Source organism: Salvelinus fontinalis, chromosome 23, assembly GCF_029448725.1.
Source record: "Salvelinus fontinalis isolate EN_2023a chromosome 23, ASM2944872v1, whole genome shotgun sequence".
Classification (NCBI taxonomy): Eukaryota; Metazoa; Chordata; class Actinopteri; order Salmoniformes; family Salmonidae; genus Salvelinus; species Salvelinus fontinalis.
Genome location: NC_074687.1, coordinates 25,515,249 through 25,535,139, shown reverse-complemented (window position 1 = coordinate 25,535,139; position 19,891 = coordinate 25,515,249). Strand labels below are relative to the sequence as shown.

Below are 19,891 nucleotides of genomic sequence, written 5' to 3'. Positions count from 1 at the left end.
GCTGTGATCCCAGGTAGAGAGAACAGCACCTACACGGACCTAGCTGTGATCCCAGGTAGAGAACAGCACCTACACGGACCTAGCTGTGATCCCAGGTAGAGTACAGCACCTACACGGATCTAGCTGTGATCCCAGGCAGAGAGTACAGTAGTTGACATGCAGCACCAGCAGACATGGGCTGTCCCAAATGGCACCCGATTCCATGACAAACCACTTCATCAACAGATAATGATGGGACACAAGTGATAGGCGTTACGTTAATGTATTGTGATACCTGTTCATGTTATATTTTAGGGATATTTCATTAGGAAACTGTTTGTCCTATGGCAGGACCAGAAACTCTGTCATGACAAACAACAATGTGAAATACCATGCACACTCCTACCAGAGCCCTATAGGACCTGCTCAGAAGTAGTACACTATCAGGGGGTCACTATAACGTGAGGGTCTTACCTGTGCCTAAAATCTTTGTTTCTGCCGGAGTAACCCACGGGCAGCAGGGAAAGAAAGAAAGAAGTTTATTTGTTAGTGAAGATTAGTAGATTAATAATTTAAAAAATAATTATGAATAAAACAATAGCAAAGAAGTTCCACACTTCAAGATGTCTAACTCTAACATATACCAGGTCTTCAGTTTCTGCCCCTCCACCTCTCTCTCTCTATCCATCCACCTCTCTACCCCTCCACCTCTCTCTCTCTATCCATCCACCTCTCTACCCCTCCACTCTCTCTCTCTATCCATCCACCTATCTACCCCTCCACCTCTCTCTCTCTATCCATCCACCTCTCTACCCCTCCACCTCTCTCTCTCTATCCATCCACCTCTGCCCCTCCACCTCTCTCTCTCTATCCATCCACCTCTCTACCCCTCCACTCTCTCTCTCTATCCATCCACCTCTCTACCCCTCCACCTCTCTCTCTCTATCCATCCACCTCTCTGCCCCTCCACCTCTCTCTCTCTATCCATCCACCTCTCTACCCCTCCACCTCTCTCTCTCTCTATCCATCCACCTCTCTACCTCTCCACCTCTCTCTCAATACCCTCTCTACCTCTCTCTCAATACCCTATATCCCTCTACAGACCCTCTACATCCTCTACAGACCCTCTACTTCCTCTACAGACTCTCTACATCCTATAAAGACCCTCTACACCCTCTACAGACCAGCTACATCCTCTACAGACCCTCTACATCCTCTACAGACCCTCTGTATTCTCTACACCCTCTACATACCCTCTACAGTCCCTCTACATCCTCTATAGACCCTCTACATCCTCTACATACCCTCTACATCCTCTACAGACCCTCTACATCCTCTACATCCTCTACAGACCCTCTATACCCTCTACAGACCCTCTACAGACACTCTACAGACCCTCTACATTCTCTACAGACCCTCTACACCATCTACAGACCAGCTACATCCTCTACAGACCCTCTACATCCTCTACAGACCCTCTACACCCTCTACATCCTCTACAGACCCTCTACACCATCTACAGACCAGCTACATCCTCTACAGACCATCTACATCCTCTACAGACCCTCTACAGACTCTCTACATCCTCTACAGACCCTCTACAGACCCTCTACATCCTCTACAGACAAGCTACATCCTCTACAGACCCTATACATCCTCTACAGACTCTCTACATCCTCTACAGACCCTCTACATCCTCTACATCCTCTACAGACCCTCTACTTCCTCTACAGACCCTCTACATCCTCTACAGACCGTCTACAGACCCTCTACACCCTCTACAGACCCTCTACATCCTCTACAGACCCTCTACACCCTCTACAGACCCTCTACTTCCTCTACAGACCCTCTACATCCTCTACAGACCGTCTACAGACCCTCTACACCCTCTACAGACCCTCTACATCCTCTACAGACCCTCTACACCCTCTACAGACCCTCTACTTCCTCTACAGACCCTCTACATCCTCTACAGACCCTCTACACCATCTACAAACCAGCTACATCCTCTACAAACCCTCTACTTCCTCTACAGACCCTCTACTTCCTCTACATCCTCTACAGACCCTCTACAGACCCTCTACATCCTCTACAGACCCTCTACATCCTCTACAGACCCTCTACATCCTCTACATCCTCTACTTCCTCTACAGACCCTCTAATCCTCTACAGACCCTCTACATCATCTACAGACCCTCTACGGATCCTTTCTCTTTCAACAGCATGTCTGCATCAAAAAACAACCCTATTCCCTACCAAGTGCACTACTTTTGACCAGAGTCCTATGGGCCCTGGTCAAGTAGTGCACTACACAGGGAAAATGGTGTCATTTGGGACACAAGTCTAGCTCTAGCCTGCCAAACCTGGGTTCAGACACCATTCTAAATATGTCAAATCATTTTAGCGTTTGCTTTAGCCAGCCTTGAGTACGGGCTAGGTTTTGCACTTTTGTGACTATTCTATTGACTATTCTATAGCGCAATCGAGCCGAGAGGAAGTATTTGGAAATTATTTCGAATACTATTTGAACCCAGGTGTGATTTCCCCTGTGTCTGTTGCCATGGCAATAGTTGAGTCTAGGTCCTCCTCACCAAACATCTTTATTACCTCATCGCACAGGAGGTTGGTGGCACCTAAATTTGGGAGGACGGACTGGTGGTAACGGCTGGAGCGGATCCAATACATCACACACATGGTTTCCACGGTTTCCACGGTTTCCATGTGTTTTGATGCCATTCCATGCGTTCCGTTCCAGACATTACTATCACCGTTCAGTCCTCAGCGACCCCCCACCGACCTCAAGGTATTTCCTGGTTTAATAAATAAACAACGTAGTAGAATACCTGAGTTCCAGCACGCTGGTAACATTCCCCGTGGTGAAGATACGTCGTACGTAGTTGAAGTCTCCCACGTACAGGCTGCCGTCTGAGCCGCACGCCAGCGCGACGGGAGCCAGGAGTTTGTTGCCGTCAGCCATTCCATTGCAGCTGGGGCAGGAGATGCTACGGTGTCGCCCGTTACCCATCACACTGCTGATCACAGGTGGCTGCTGGGAGACGAACACGTTCTCACCGTTCCCCATGTGCAGGATACCTACGAGAGGAAGATACTAGTAGAAGTCATATAGTCACGATGAAGACGAGGACAGACCACAACGTATCTTCATTCTGAATGAAAACAGATGGACAGAGAGGACATAACTACCATAGTCACTGTGAGAAGGGCCCATCCAGACTGCCTCTCTATAAAAGGCCGTATCATAGAGGCTTCCTCACTGTGTAGTCAGATCGCCTCTCTACCTGCCCATCCATCCATCCCTCCCTCTCTCTCTCTCCCCCCCCCCCCCCCCCCCCTCTCTCTCTCTCTCTCTGACAGATCCAAGTGCCACCTCTCCTCTTCTCTACCCCCCCCCTCTCTCTCTCTCTCTCTCTCTGACAGATCCAAGTGCCACCTCTCCTCTCCCCCCCCCTCTCCCCTCCGCTCCCCTCCCCTCCCCTCCTCTCCTCTCCTCTCCTCTCCTCTCCTCTCCTCTCCTCTTCCTTCCTGAACACTTTACCATGTAAGTACGCTTCATTTCTTGTGATGAGCATCTCTGACAGACGGACGAGCTGCATGCCTGACTGGATGAGATCTAAGGTGTGTCCCTAATCCCTTCACGGTGCACTACTTTTGCCCAGGGCCCTAATAGGGAATAGGGTGCCATTTGGGATGATCCCCCTCCACTCCCCTTCCACTCCCTCTCCTACTCCCTCTCCTACTCCCTCTCCCTCTCCTACTCCCTCTCCTACTCCCTCTCCTACTCCCTCTCCCACTCCCTCTCCTACCCTCTCTCCTACTCCCTCTCCTACTCCCTCTCCCACTCCCTCTCCTACTCCCTCTCCTACTCCCTCTCCCACTCCCTCTCCTACTCCCTCTCCTACTCCCTCTCCCACTCCCTCTCCTACTCCCTCTCCTACACCCTCTCCTACTCCCTCTCCCACTCCCTCTCCTACTCCCTCTCCCACTCCCTCTCCTACTCCCTCTCCTACTCCCTCTCCCACTCCCTCTCCTACTCCCTCTCCTACTCCCTCTCCCACTCCCTCTCCTACTCCCTCTCCTACTCCCTCTCCTACTCCCTCTCCCACTCCCTCTCCTACTCCCTCTCCTACTCCTATGACAGCTTTTTAACAGTAATTCACTGGAAAGGAGAAAAGTGACCCTCCTCCCCCCCAAAAAACCCTGTCTGAGTATGAATGACATGCTCTTATGTATAAAATCTTGCTAGAGGGAGAGATTTAAGCCTGTACTGATGTCACAGCACGATCCCGAGGCAGTATGGTGTATATATATTGACTGTGTTGAAGTACCAGGGTACAGGTCTAGTAGAGAGGCAGTATGGTGTTGAAGTATCAGGGTACAGGTCTAGTAGAGAGGCAGTATGGTGTTGAAGTACCAGGGTACAGGTCTAGTAGAGAGGCAGTATGGTGTGTATATATTGACTGTGTTGAAGTACCAGGGTACAGGTCTAGTAGAGAGGCAGTATGGTGTGTATATATCTTGACTGTGTTGAAGTACCAGGGTACAGGTCTAGTAGAGAGGCAGTATGGTGTTGAAGTACCAGGGTACAGGTCTAGTAGAGAGGCAGTATGGTGTGTATATATTGACTGTGTTGAAGTACCAGGGTACAGGTCTAGTAGAGAGGCAGTATGGTGTTGAGGTACCAGGGTACAGGTCTAGTAGAGAGGCAGTATGGTGTGTATATATTGACTGTGTTGAAGTACCAGGGTACAGGTCTAGTAGAGAGGCAGTATGGTGTGAATATATTGACTGTGTTGAAGTACCAGGGTACAGGTCTAGTAGAGAGGCAGTATGGTGTTGAAGTACCAGGGTACAGGTCTAGTAGAGAGGCAGTATGGTGTGTATATATTGACTGTGTTGAAGTACCAGGGTACAGGTCTAGTAGAGAGGCAGTATGGTGTTGAGGTACCAGGGTACAGGTCTAGTAGAGAGGCAGTATGGTGTGTATATATTGACTGTGTTGAAGTACCAGGGTACAGGTCTAGTAGAGAGGCAGTATGGTGTTGAAGTATCAGGGTACAGGTCTAGTAGAGAGGCAGTATGGTGTGTATATATCTTGACTGTGTTGAAGTACCAGGGTACAGGTCTAGTAGAGAGGCAGTATGGTGTTGAAGTACCAGGGTACAGGTCTAGTAGAGAGGCAGTATGGTGTTGAAGTATCAGGGTACAGGTCTAGTAGAGAGGCAGTATGGTGTTGAAGTATCAGGGTACAGGTCTAGTAGAGAGGCAGTATGGTGTTGAAGTACCAGGGTACAGGTCTAGTAGAGAGGCAGTATGGTGTTGAAGTACCAGGGTACAGGTCTAGTAGAGAGGCAGTATGGTGTTGAAGTACCAGGGTACAGGTCTAGTAGAGAGGCAGTATGGTGTTGAAGTATCAGGGTACAGGTCTAGTAGAGAGGCAGTATGGTGTGTATATATCTTGACTGTGTTGAGGTACCAGGGTACAGGTCTAGTAGAGAGGCAGTATGGTGTGTATATATTGACTGTGTTGAGGTACCAGGGTACAGGTCTAGTAGAGAGGCAGTATGGTGTTGAAGTACCAGGGTACAGGTCTAGTAGAGAGGCAGTATGGTGTGTATATATTGACTGTGTTGAGGTACCAGGGTACATGTCTAGTAGAGAGGCAGTATGGTAGTATGTGTATAATGAAATGTGTAACAAATGTAACAAGTAATGAGTACAATGTTTCAGACAGGCATAATGGTGTAACTCCCATACCACACTGACTCAAGACAGGCAGAAGGTCTGTAAACAGTGGCGCTCTTTCACAAAAGCCATAAGTCCCCAAAAATGGATGAAGAGGACTTTGCAGAGCTTACCAGAGGGAGTGGGAGAGGGAGTAGGAGAGGGAGTAGGAGAGGGAGTGGGAGAGGGAGTAGGAGAGGGATTGGGAGAGGGAGGAGGGAGGGAGGGGAGAGGGAGGGTAGGAGAGGGAGGGAGAGGAGGGAGGGGGAGGGAGGGAGGGAGGGAGGAGGAGAGGGAGGGGAGAGGGAGTAGGAGAGGGAGTAGAGAGGGAGGGTAGAGGGAGGGAGGGAGGGAGGGAGGGGAGGGGAGGGAGGGTAGAGGGAGGGGAGTAGGAGAGGGAGGGGAGAGGGAGGGAGGGAGGGAGGGAGGGAGGTAGGGAGGGAGGTAGGAGAGGGAGGGAGGAGAGGGAGGGGAGGGAGGGTGAGAGGGAGGGAGGGAGGAGGGAGGGAGGAGGGGAGGGGGGAGGGAGGGAGGAGGGAGGGAGGTAGGAGAGGGAGGAGGAGAGGGAGAGGGAGGGAGGGTGAGAGGGAGGGAGGGAGGAGGGAGGGAGGAGAGGGAGAGGAGGGAGGGTAGAGAGGGAGGGAGAGGGAGGGAGGGAGGGAGGGAGGGAGTAGGAGAGGGAGGGTAGGAGAGGGAGGGTAGGAGAGGGAGGGAGGAGGGAGGGTAGAGAGGGAGGGGAGAGGGAGGGGAGAGGGAGGTAGAGAGGGAGGGAGGGTAGAGAGGGGAGGGAGGGAGGGAGGTAGGGAGGGAGGAGGAGAGGGAGTAGAGAGGGAGGGTAGAGAGGGAGGGAGAGGGAGAGGAGAGGGAGGGAGAGAGGGAGGAGGAGAGGGAGGGAGGAGGGAGGGAGGGAGGGAGGGGGAGGGAGTAGGAGAGGGAGTGAGGGAGGGAGGGAGGGAGGGTAGAGAGGGAGGGAGGGAGAGAGGGAGGGAGTAGGGAGGGGAGAGGGAGAGGGAGTAGGAGAGGGAGGGAGAGGGAGGAGGGAGGGAGTAGGGAGGGAGGGTGAGAGGGAGGGAGGGAGGGAGGTAGGAGAGGGAGGGAGGGAGAGGGAGAGGGAGGGTGAGAGGGAGGGTAGGAGAGGGAGGGTAGAGAGGGAGGGAGGGTAGGAGGGAGGGAGTAGGAGAGGGAGTAGGAGAGGGAGGGAGGGAGGGAGGGGAGGAGGGGGAGGGAGGGAGGGAGGGAGGGAGAGGGAGGAGGGGAGGGAGGGGAGGGAGGGAGGAGGGTAGGGAGGGTAGGAGGGGGAGGGGAGGGAGGGAGTAGGAGGGAGGAGAGGGAGGGAGGGTAGAGAGGGAGGGGAGGGAGGGAGAGGAGAGGGAGGAGGGAGGAGGGAGGGTAGGAGAGGGAGGGAGGAGGGAGGGGGAGAGAGGGAGGGGAGGGTAGAGAGGGAGGGAGGAGGGAGGGTAGGGAGGGAGGGTAGGAGAGGGAGGGAGGGAGGAGGAGGGAGAGGGAGGGAGGGAGGGAGGGAGGAGGAGGGAGAGGGAGGGAGGAGTAGAGAGGGAGGGAGGGTGGGGAGGGAGGGAGGGGAGAGGGAGGGGGAGAGGGAGGGAGGGAGGGAGGTAGGGAGAGGGAGGGAGAGGGAGAGGGAGGGGAGGAGGGAGTAGGGAGGGAGGGTAGGAGAGGGAGGGAGGGAGGGAGGTAGGAGAGGGAGGAGGGAGGGAGAGGAGAGGGAGTGGGAGGGGGTAGAGAGGGAGGGAGGGAGGGAGGGGAGGAGGGGAGGGGAGGGAGGGAGGGAGGGGGGTAGAGAGGGAGGAGGGAGGGAGTAGGAGGGAGTAGGGAGGGAGGGAGGGAGGAGGGAGGAGGAGGGAGGGAGAGGGAGTAGAGAGGGAGGGGGAGGGAGGGTAGGAGAGGGAGGGGAGAGGGAGGGGAGAGGGAGTAGGGAGGGAGTGGAGGAGGGAGGGAGGGGGAGAGGGAGGGAGTAGGAGAGGGAGAGGAGAGGGAGGGAGGGAGTAGGAGAGGGAGGGGAGGGTAGAGAGGGAGTAGAGAGGGAGTGGAGAGGGGTAGAGAGGGAGGGGGAGAGGGAGTAGAGAGGGAGGGAGGGAGAGGGAGGGGAGAGAGGAAGGGAGGGAGGGTAGGAGAGGGAGTGAGAGGGAGTAGGGGAGGGAGGGTAGAGAGGGAGGGAGAGGGAGGAGGGAGGGAGGGTAGGAGTGGGAGGGTAGAGAGGGAGAGGGAGGGAGGGAGGGAGGGAGGTAGGGAGGGAGGGTAGAGAGGGAGGGAGGGGGAGGGAGGGAGGGAGTAGGGAGGGAGGGGGGAGGGAGTGGAGAGGGAGGGGGAGGGAGTGGAGAGGGAGGGGAGGGGGAGGGGAGGAGGGAGGGGAGGTAGGGAGGGAGGGAGGAGGGAGGAGGAGGGAGGGTAGAGAGGGAGGGAGGGGAGGGAGGGAGAGGGAGAGGGAGGGAGTGGAGGGAGGGAGGGGGAGGGGGGAGGGAGTAGGAGGGGGAGTAGGAGAGGGAGGGAGGGAGGGAGTAGGAGGGGGAGGGAGAGAGGGAGTAGGAGGGGAGGGGAGAGGGAGGGGGAGGAGTAGGAGAGGGAGGGGAGAGGGGGGTAGAGAGGGAGGGAGGGAGGGAGTGGGGGAGGGAGGGGAGGGGAGGGGAGGGTAGAGAGGGAGAGGAGGGGGGTAGGAGAGGGAGGGTAGAGAGGGAGGGGAGGGTAGAGGGAGGGGAGGGGGAGTAGGAGAGGGAGTAGAGAGGGAGGGTAGAGAGGGAGGGAGGGTAGGGAGGAGGGAGGGAGAGGGAGGGGAGAGGGAGGGAGGAGGGGAGGTAGGGAGGGAGGGGAGGGAGGGAGGGAGGGTAGAGGGAGTAGGGAGGGGGTAGAGAGGGAGGGAGGGAGGGTAGGAGGGAGTAGGAGGGGAGTAGAGAGGGAGGGGAGAGGGGAGTAGGGAGGGAGGGAGGGAGGGAGGGAGAGGGGAGAGGGAGGGAGTAGGGAGGGAGGGTAGAGAGGGAGAGGAGGGGAGTAGAGGAGGGAGTAGGAGAGGGAGGGAGGGAGGGAGGGAGGGGGAGAGGGGGAGGGAGGAGGAGAGGGAGGGGGAGAGGGGTAGGAGAGGGAGTAGGAGAGGGAGGGGAGGGAGGGGAGAGGGAGTAGGAGAGGGAGGGGAGAGGGAGGGGAGAGGGAGGGAGGGAGGGAGTAGGAGGAGGGAGGGTGAGAGGGAGGGGGGTAGGAGAGGGAGGAGGAGGGGGAGTAGGAGAGGGAGAGGTAGAGAGGGAGTAGGAGGGAGGGAGGGTAGAGAGGGAGAGGAGAGGGAGGTAGGGAGGGAGGGGGGAGGGAGGGAGGGAGTAGGGAGGGAGGGGAGGGAGGTGGGAGAGGGAGTAGGAGGAGGGAGGGGAGGGAGGGAGGGAGGAGAGGGAGTAGAGAGGGAGGGGAGGGAGTAGGAGAGGGAGTGGGAGGGAGGGAGTGAGGGAGGGAGGGGAGAGAGGGAGGGGAGGGGAGGGGAGGGTAGGGAGGGAGTAGGAGAGGGAGGGGAGAGGGAGTAGGAGAGGGGAGTAGGGAGGGAGGGTAGAGAGGGAGGGAGGAGGGAGGTAGGAGGGAGGGGGAGGGAGTAGGAGAGGGAGGAGGGAGGGAGGAGGGAGGGAGGGTAGGAGAGGGAGGGGAGGGTAGAGAGGGAGGGGAGGGAGGGAGGGAGAGGGAGGGAGGGTAGAGAGGGAGGAGGAGAGGGAGTGGGGGGGATCACCCCAAATGGCACCCTAGTTAGGTGTACTTACCACTCTGAATGTTGAGAGCATGGTGTTTGTCCAGGGCCCAGCCTCCTAGGTTAGAAGCTGTGATCTCATATCCCTGTAGGACGGCTGTTCTCTTCTCCCAGAGGATCAGGTCTGGACATGACTCATATTCATAACCCACTGAGACTAGAGAGAGAGAGAGAGGACAGGTAGTTAGTTACTCCATAACCCACTGAGACTAGAGAGAGGACAGGTAGTTAGTTACTCCATAACCCACTGACACTAGAGAGAGGACAGGTAGTTAGTTACTCCATAACCCACTGAGACTAGAGAGAGGACAGGTAGTTAGTTACTCCATAACCCACTGAGACTAGAGAGAGGACAGGTAGTTAGTTACTCCATAACCCACTGAGACTGGAGAGAGGACAGGTAGTTAGTTACTCCATAACCCACTGAGACTGGAGAGAGGACAGGTAGTTAGTTACTCCATAACCCACTGACACTAGAGAGAGGACAGGTAGTTAGTTACTCCATAACCCACTGACACTAGAGAGAGGACAGGTAGTTAGTTACTATATAACCCACTGAGACTGGAGAGAGGACAGGTAGTTAGTTACTATATAACCCACTGAGACTAGAGAGAGGACAGGTAGTTAGTTACTCCATAACCCACTGAGACTAGAGAGAGGACAGGTAGTTAGTTACTCCATAACCCACTGAGACTGGAGAGAGGACAGGTAGTTAGTTACTCCATAACCCACTGAGACTAGAGAGAGGACAGGTAGTTAGTTACTCCATAACCCACTGACACTAGAGAGAGGACAGGTAGTTAGTTACTCTAAATAAGACCAGGTAAAAATAGATTCAGAACAATCTTTATTGTTCCATTGCTGGTTAACAACAGACATACAAGTAGAACAACACAATCAAGCAATCATAATTCAATCAATCAATCCATCTTCCATGCATTTTTAAATGTTTTATTTATATAACCTTTATTTAATTAGGCAAGTTAGTTAAGAACAAATTCTTATTTACAATGACGGCCTACCCCGGGCCAAACCCAGACGACGATGGGCCAAGTTGTGCGCCGCCCCTATGGGACTCCCAATCACGGCCGGATATGATGCAGGCTGAATACGAACCAGGTACTGCAGTGACACCTCTTGCACTGAGATGAAGTGTCTTAGACCACTGCGCCACTCGGGAGCCCGAATCAAGCCATCAATCAATCAATCTATCCATAACTCAATCAATCCATCAATAATCAATCAATGACATACACATACAGGTATGTCCTTCCACCAAACGCCGACCAACATACAAGTACCGTAAAAACAAAGGATAAAACAGGAAGAATGAACTTTCCCTTACCGAAGGCCTCAGACAGCCCATAGACCTTCTGACTGTAAACATCAGCCTTGTCCCAGACGAAGTTATAGTTGAGATTAGGAGCAGCAGGGAACCACTTCCTGAACAGTCTTCCCTCCACCGCCACCATAAGGTGTACCTTCATCAGGTTAAAGGGCACGGTGGAGTGGGTCAGGGTCACCCGCAGGATGGATTTATACCCTGGGCTCCTGCTGCTCAGGTAGCTCAACACCATGTCTGTCCCGGGGATAGGAACCTCTTCCTGGAGAGCCTGGGGAGAGGGGGGAAGAAATAGATGGTTACACCGGGGGACATATTGATCGTTATACTACCACACTACTGCTCAGGTAGCGTAACACCATGTCTGTCCCGGGGATAGGAATCTCTTCCTGGAGAGCCTGGGGAGAGGGGGGAAGAAATAGATGGTTACACCGGGGGACATATTGATCGTTATACTACCACACTACTGCTCAGGTAGCTCAACACCATGTCTGTCCCGGGAATAGGAACCTCTTCCTGGAGAGCCTGGGGAGAGGGGGGAAGAAATAGATGGTTACACCGGGGGACATATTGACCGTTATACTACCACACTACTGCTCAGGTAGAGTAACACCATGTCTGTCCCGGGGATAGGAACCTCTTCATGGAGAGCCTGGGGAGAGGGGGGAAGAAATAGATGGTTACACCGGGGGACATATTGACCGTTATACTACCACACTACTGCTCAGGTATCGTAACACCATGTCTGTCCCGGGGGTAGGAACCTCTTCATGGAGAGCGGGGGAGATGGGGAAGAAATAGAGTGTTACACCACCAGGAAAAGGAGGAGCAGGTTTGTTATTATCTATCATTCATTTCTTCCATATGATAACTGACACTAATATGCACTTGGACACTCAACACCTGTACATTTTGTGTCCATGTGTTGATGCACTAGAGATGACTTAATACCCTGGTGTTGGTATAGACTGTCTCCACCCCCTGGTGTTGGTATAGACTGTCTCCACCCCCTGGTGTTGGTATAGACCAGGGGTGTCAAACTCATTTTCACCGAGGGCCACATCAGCATAATGGCTGTCCTCAAAGGGCCAGATGTAACTTATAAATGTAATCGAATGTAATGTAAAATAAATGTAACTCCTCCTTAATGTTAAATAACTCATTATTTATTATAACTTATTCAAGTGACAATTACAGTTGCATAGAAAATATATGTTTGCTTGTAGCTCTAACATAAATCCTTTTAAATTTTGTCAGCTTATGAAAACCCACATAACTCCATTAATGAAGGATCAAACTGTCCAAGTGAATAAAGAAAAATAACATAAAACTTAGCTGCAAAGAACATGTATGACACATGTAGCATTTTACAAAAAAAGGCTGCACACAGCCGTGCACCCAACTGATGGTTTGATGACAATTTGTCTGCATACACACATAAACCTGCAAACATTAAATAATTACTACAGCAGCTACACATAAATAATATGTAATCAACTAAAAATACCAAAATAAAGGTTGACTCAGTTCACAACTATATTGGTCAAGTTTTTCGGTTAGTCTTTGATGAGGAGATGCTGCCTGTCCTTGAACACACCAAGTGGATTCTCTCTCTACTATCGATTGATCATGTTCTGAAAATGATAAACACAAAACAAAATGCAAGCACAATCATTAAATTGCACACAGTTTAACTGTTCTTCTTCTTGGTTGAATTACATTTTATTATATTTTAATTAAGTTTAAAAAAAAATGCTTGCCTGTGTGTTTTCTGACCAGATGTCTGACACCGTTTTCCCGTTACCAGTGTGTCAATGTCTGGTTTTAGGTCCTGTGCTGAGGCAATGCGTAGAACAGCATGGAGGTTGTCATCCGTGAGGCGTGATCTGTGCTTGTTTTTGTTCAGATTCAATATGGAAAAAAACTGTTCGCACAGATAGGTGCTCCCAAACATGGACAGAACACGGGCAGCATGAAGTCGAAGCTGTGGCATCAAACCAGGAGGCAGCAGACGGTAAAAGTCCTGGATTGTAGCATCCTGAAACTTTGCTCTCAGGCCACTGTCGCTTTGAAGCTCAATTAGCTCCATCTGAAGGTGTTGGGGTGCAGTGCAGACATCGGTGGTGAAAGGATTGGCAAAGATGTCAAAGCCAGACTGTTGTGCTCTGAAGTCAGAGAAGCGCCGATCAAACTCAGTCTTTAACCAGCTCAGTTTGGTAGCCAACTGAGCACATGAAAAAGTCTCGGGAAATGAGGCTGACATGCTCTGACAAACAGGAAAGTGAACAAGATTGTCCTGTTTCACTTGCCACATCCATAAGTCCAATTTACGCTGGAAAGCCGTGATCGTGTCGGACATCTGCGTGATGACTTGTTTGCGTCCCTGCAGCTTCTGATTCAGCTGGGCGAGATGGTCGGTTATGTCACACAACACAGCAAAGTCACACATCCACTTTGGATCTGATAGTTCAGACATGAGTTTTCCTTTACTCTGCATAAAAAGAGCAATGTCTTTCCTGAGCTCGAAAAATCGCTTGAGGACTTTGCTCCTACTCAGCCACCGCACTTCTGTATGGTACAGCACATCCCCGTGTTCCGAGCCCATCTCCAGCAAAAACTGCTGGAACTGACGGTGATTCAGGCCACGCGCCCGAATGAAGTTCACTGTTTTCATGACTGTGGTCACAATGTCCTCCATCCCCAGCACCTTCCCACACAAAGCTTCTTGATGGATAATGCAATGATACGTTATCAAAGGCGTGTGACAGTTCATTTTTTGCATTTTCCCCTTCATTAGTCCAACCAAGCCCACTTTTCCTCCACACATTGCCGGTGCACCGTCTGTAGTTAATCCTACCAAGTTTTCCCACTGCAATGCATTTTTACTTACGGACTTCTCTACCGCATCAAAAATGTTCTGTCCCGTCGTGGTCCCATGCATTGCAGCCACATCCAACAGCTCCTCAGTGATAGAGAGGTCCGACTTTACGCCTCTAATAAAAATTGATAACTGCGCTGTGTCCGTGTTATCTGTGCTTTCATCAACAGCTAATGAAAAAGCTGTGTAGCTGCGTGTCTCCTCGGCCAGCTGTGTTGTAAGATTTTCTGCTAGTTCCTTCACTCGGTCGACGATGGTGTTTCTTGATAAACTGACATTTTTAAAAGTCTGTAACTGGTCGGGACACACCTGCTCACAGACCTTCAGCATGCACTGCTTCAAAAACGCTCCCTCTGAAAAAGACTTGGAAGCGTGGGCGATTTCTTCAGCCACAATGAAGCTAGCTTTCACCGCGGCCTCGTTTTTGGCTGTGGATTTCATGAACAAACTCTGCTGCGACCGCAGTTTGCCTTTTAATTCTTGGGCAATTTGTTGCTTTTCTTGAAGGCTAGCTTTAGCGTACTTAGCTCCGTGTTTGGTGTCAAAATGTCGACGCAGATTGTACTCTTTGACAACCGACACCGCCTCGTAACACAAAAGACATACCGGTCTTTCTCCTTGAAGCGCAAACAAGTATTCGCCTTCCCATCTTTCTTGAAACAGTCTTCCGTCTGCATCAACTTTTCTCTTTCTGGACATTTTGGGATCATTATTTATATCTCAATTCCACTCGTTGGCATGGACACTGCCGTGGCTAGCGTAGTCGAAAGGCATTGTGGGAATGTAGTTTTTGGTCAAAGCACGCTCTTAATTTATTTTTTGGTATTTATTTTTAGACACTCAAAACTTTTAAGCTCTCGCGGGCCACATAAAATGACCTGGCGGGCCACATCTGGCCCGCGGGCCTTGAGTTTGACACATGTGGTATAGACTGTCTCCACCCCCTGGTGTTGGTATATACTGTCTCCACCCCCTGGTGTTGGTATAGACTGTCTCCACCCCCTGGTGTTGGTATAGACTGTCTCCACCCCCTGGTGTTGGTATAGACTGTCTCCACCCCCTGGTGTTGGTATAGACTGTCTCCACCCCCTGGTGTTGGTATAGACTGTCTCAAACCCCTGGTGTTGGTATAGACTGTCTCCACCCCCTGGTGTTGGTATAGACTGTCTCCACCCCCTGGTGTTGGTATAGACTGTCTCCACCCCCTGGTGTTGATATAGACTGTCTCCACCCCCTGGTGTTGGTATATACTGTCTCCACCCCCTGGTGTTGGTATAGACTGTCTCCACCCCCTGGTGTTGGTATATACTGTCTCCACCCCCTGGTGTTGGTATAGACTGTCTCCACCCCCTGGTGTGGGTATAGACTGTCTCCACCCCCTGGTGTTGGTATAGACTGTCTCCACCCCCTGGTGTTGGTATAGACTGTCTCCACCCCCTGGTGTTGGTATAGACTGTCTCCACCCCCTGGTGTTGGTATAGACTGTCTCCACCCCCTGGTGTTGGTATAGACTGTCTCCACCCCCTGGTGTTGGTATAGACTGTGTTGTCCACCCCCTGGTGTTGGTATAGACTGTCTCCACCCCCTGGTGTTGGTATAGACTGTCTCCACCCCCTGGTGTTGGTATAGACTGTCTCCACCCCCTGGTGTTGGTATAGACTGTCTCCACCCCCTGGTGTTTGTATAGACTGTCTCCACCCCCTGGTGTTGGTATAGACTGTCTCCACCCCCTGGTGTTGGTATAGACTGTCTCCACCTCCCTGGTGTTGGTATAGACTGTGTTGTCCACCCCCTGGTGTTGGTATAGACTGTCTCCGACCCCTGGTGTTGGTATAGACTGTCTCCACCCCCTGGTGTTGGTATAGACTGTCTCCACCCCCTGGTGTTGGTATATACTGTCTCCACCCCCTGGTGTTGGTATAGACTGTCTTCACCCCCTGTTGTTGGTATATACTTTCTCCACCCCCTGGTGTTGGTATAGACTGTCTTCACCCCCTGTTGTTGGTATATACTTTCTCCACCCCCTGTTGTTGGTATATACTGTCTCCACCCCCTGGTGTTTGTATAGACTGTCTCCACCCCCTGGTGTTGGTATAGACTATCTCCACCCCCTGGTGTTGATATAGACTGTCTCCACCCCCTGGTGTTGGTATAGACTGTGTTGTCCACCCCCTGGTGTTGGTATAGACTGTCTCCACCCCCTGGTGTTGGTATAGACTGTCTCTACCCCCTGGTGTTGGTATAGACTGTGTTGTCCACCCCCTGGTGTTGGTATAGACTGTCTCCACCCCCTGGTGTTGGTATAGACTGTCTCCACCCCCTGGTGTTGGTATAGACTGTCTCCACCCCCTGGTGTTGGTATAGACTGTCTCCACCTCCCTGGTGTTGGTATAGACTGTCTCCACCCCCTGGTGTTGGTATATACTGTCTCCACCCCTGGTGTTGGTATATACTGTCTCCACCCCCTGGTGTTGGTATAGACTGTCTCCACCCCCTGGTGTTGGTATAGACTGTCTCCACCCCCTGGTGTTGGTATAGACTGTCTCCACCCCCTGGTGTTGGACTCCCCCCTGGTGTTGGTATAGACTGTCTCCACCCCCTGGTGTTGGTATAGACTGTCTCCACCCCCTGGTGTTGATATATACTGTCTCCACGCCCTGATGTTGGTATAGACTGTCTCCACCCCCTGGTGTTGGTATAGACTGCGTTGTCCACCCCCTGGTGTTGGTATAGACTGTCTCCACCCCCTGGTGTTGGTATAGACTGTCTCCACCCCCTGGTGTTGGTATAGACTGTGTTATCCACCCCCTAGTGTTGGTATATACTGTCTCCACCCCCTGGTGCTGATATAGACTGTGTTGTCCACCCCCTGGTGTTGGTATAGACTGTCTCCGCCCCCTGGTGTTGGTAGAGACTGTCTCCACCCCCTGGTGTTGGTATAGACTGTCTCCACCCCCTGGTGTTGGTATAGACTGTGTTGTCCACCCCCTGGTGTTGATATAGACTGTCTCCACCCCCTGGTGTTGGTATAGACTGTCTCCACCCCCTGGTGTTGATATAGACTGTCTTCACCCCCTGGTGTTGATATAGACTGTCTCCACCCCCTGGTGTTGATATAGACTGTCTCCACCCCCTGGTGTTGGTATAGACTGTCTCCACCCCCTGGTGTTGGTATATACTGTCTCCACCCCATGGTGTTGGTATAGACTGTCTCCACCCCCTGGTGTTGATATAGACTGTCTTCACCCCCTGGTGTTGATATAGACTGTCTCCACCCCCTGGTGTTGATATAGACTGTCTCCACCCCCTGGTGTTGGTATATACTGTCTCCACCCCCTGGTGTTGGTATATACTGTCTCCACCCCCTGGTGTTGGTATATACTGTCTCCACCCCCTGGTGTTGGTATATACTGTCTCCACCCCCAGGTGTTGGTATAGATTATCTCCACCCCCTGGTGTTGGTATATACTGTCTCCACCCCCTGGTGTTGGTATATACTGTCTCCACCCCCTGGTGTTGGTATATACTGTCTCCACCCCCTGGTGTTGGTATAGATTATCTCCACCCCCTGGTGTTGGTATAGACTGTCTCCACCCCCTGGTGTTGGTATAGACTGTGTTGTCCACCCCCTGGTGTTGGTATAGACTGTCTCCTGGTATTGACTGTCTCCACCCCCTGGTGTTGGTATAGACTGTCTCCACCCCCTGGTGTTGGTATAGACTGTCTCCACCCCCTGGTGTTGGTATAGACTGTTGTCCACCCCCTGGTGTTGGTATAGACTGTCTCCTGGTGTTGATATAGACTGTCTCCACCCCCTGGTGTTGGTATAGACTGTCTCCACCCCCTGGTGTTGGTATAGACTGTCTCCACCCCCTGGTGTTGGTATAGACTGTGTTTTCCACCCCCTGGTGTTGGTATAGACTGTGTTGTCCACCCCCTGGTGTTGGTATAGACTGTGTTGTCCACCCCCTGGTGTTGGTATAGACTGTCTCCACCCCCTGGTGTTGGTATAGACTGTGTTGTCCACCCCCTGGTGTTGATATAGACTGTGTTGTCCACCCCCTGGTGTTGGTATAGACTCTCCACCACGGGGCAGTTTTATTGCAGACAGACAGACAGACAGACAGACAGACAGACAGACAGACAGACAGACAGACAAGGAGGACCAGATTCTAGATGCACACTTCTGCTCTGAGACTCTTTATGAATACAGGCCCAAGGGTTAACGTTTAGCGGTCACTGGTTGGTCTGATGCACCCTAGCCAGCGTCCTAACGATCCGGAACAGGCCGGGAAGGTCGGGCTGTTCTTTACCATTATGATGTGTTATGTTATGAAGAGAGAGAGAGAGAGACAGAGAAAGACAGAGAGAGACATAGAGAGAGAGAGAGAGAGAGAGAGAGAGAGAGAGAGAGAGAGAGAGAGAGAGAGAGAGAGAGAGAGAGAGGGAGAGAGAGAGAGAGAGACATAGAGAGAGAGAGAGAGAGAGAGAGAGAGAGAGAGAGAGAGAGAGGAGAGAGAGAGAGAGAGAGAGAGGAAGAGAGAGAGAGAGAGAGAGAGAGAGAGAGGGAGAGAGACATAGAGAGAGAGGGAGGGAGAGAGAGAGAGAGAGAGAGAGGGATGGGCTGGGCTGGTAAAGAGTAGATCAGACTAAACAGTGGGGAAGCCTCTATGATACGGCCTTTTAAACACCCACTTGTAAACCTCATAGAAATTAAAATGTGTCCTGGGTGTTGAGGAGATTTATTTATCATCGTCATCATTCTGCACCGAGAAAGTACGATGCACATTGTAAATCGCCCACGTTTCCAGACACCAATTACACTGGTCAGATAGCATCATAGGACTGAGTCATTATTATACTGGTCAGATAGCATCACAAGACTGAGTCATTATTACACTGGTCAGATAGCATCACAGGACTGAGTCATTATTATACTGGTCAGATAGCATCACAAGACTGAGTCATTATTACACTGGTCAGATAGCATCATAGGACTGAGTCATTATTATACTGGTCAGATAGCATCATAGGACTGAGTCATTATTACACTGGTCATATAGCATCACAGGACTGAGTCATTATTACACTGGTCAGATAGCATCATAGGACTGAGTCATTATTACACTGGTCAGAAAGCATCAATGGTGTCTGGTTTATGGTCTTTAGAGTGGGGAGCTTTAGCCGTCTGTACCACATCTGGCATTCATCATTATAATAGGAGACATAGGAAGAGGAGAAGAGAAGATAACAGATCAGAACAGAACAGAAGATAACAGAAGAGAACAGACCAGAACAGAACAGAACAGAACAGAAGAGAACAGAACAGAACAGAAGAGAAGAGAACAGACCAGAAAAGAAGAGAACAGACCAGAACAGAAGAGAACAGAGAACAGAACAGAAGAGAACAGACCAGAACAGAGAACAGAACAGAAGAGAACAGACCAGAACAGAAGAGAACAGAACAGAAGAGAACAGAACAGAACAGAACAGAAGAGAACAGAGAACAGAACAGAACAGAACAGAACAGAAGAGAACAGAACAGAACAGAAGAGAAGAGAACAGACCAGAACAGAAGAGAACAGACCAGAACAGAAGAGAACAGAACAGAAGAGAACAGACCAGAACAGAACAGAACAGAGAACAGAACAGAACAGAACAGAACAGAACAGAAGAGAACAGAAGAGAACAGAACAGAGCAGAAGAGAACAGAACAGAACAGAACAGAAGAGAAGAGAACAGAAGAGAACAGAACAGAACAGAAGAGAACAGACCAGAACAGAACAGAAGAGAAGAGAACAGAAGAGAACAGAACAGAACAGAAGAGAAGAGAACAGACCAGAACAGAAGAGAACAGACCAGAACAGAAGAGAACAGAGAACAGAGCAGAACAGAAGAGAACAGAACAGAAGAGAACAGAACAGAAGAGAACAGAACAGAAGAGGTGCATGTAAACCACAACCCACAGTGCAGGGATGAGAGGAAGGAGGTACTGAGAGGACAAGATGGGGGCTCATTCATCCCCCTCCACTCCTCTGTTACTATTCCCCAGGTCGTTGCTGTAAATGAAAATGCGTTCTCAGTCAACATACCTGGTAAAATAGGGGTGGAAAAAAAAAACAGAGATCCTATTACATAGCTGGGATTCAAATTGAAATTCTATCGGGGGTCTGTACCTGTATTTCAGGTACGATGGTCCCCCTCTCGGCGCAGG

At 51.6% G+C, this 19,891-nt stretch overlaps 2 protein-coding genes across 2 annotated transcripts in view; both read right to left on the bottom strand.

Annotated features, from left to right (window-relative positions):
- The window catches only part of LOC129821064 (teneurin-4), a 189,211-nt gene extending 178,069 nt beyond the window's left edge, over window positions 1–11,142 (bottom strand). Inside the window, exons 1-4 of the mRNA XM_055878318.1 lie at window positions 10,803–11,142; window positions 9,471–9,614; window positions 2,823–3,072; window positions 454–474 (exon numbers count right to left, since the gene is read on the bottom strand). Of these exons, the coding sequence (XP_055734293.1) occupies window positions 454–474; window positions 2,823–3,072; window positions 9,471–9,614; window positions 10,803–11,034 (647 nt within the window). The 5' untranslated portion in view covers window positions 11,035–11,142. The remainder of the gene's footprint in view (window positions 1–453; window positions 475–2,822; window positions 3,073–9,470; window positions 9,615–10,802) is intronic.
- An 801-nt stretch (window positions 11,143–11,943) lies between these two features.
- Window positions 11,944–14,593, bottom strand: LOC129821065 (general transcription factor II-I repeat domain-containing protein 2B-like). Its single transcript, XM_055878320.1, has 2 exons — window positions 12,560–14,593; window positions 11,944–12,433 (listed from the first exon to the last, which is right to left on the bottom strand). Exons 1-2 carry the CDS (start codon window positions 14,374–14,376, stop codon window positions 12,427–12,429), a joined length of 1,824 nt encoding a protein of 607 aa, XP_055734295.1. The 5' UTR covers window positions 14,377–14,593; the 3' UTR covers window positions 11,944–12,426.
- Between the last annotated feature and the right edge of the window lie 5,298 nt (window positions 14,594–19,891).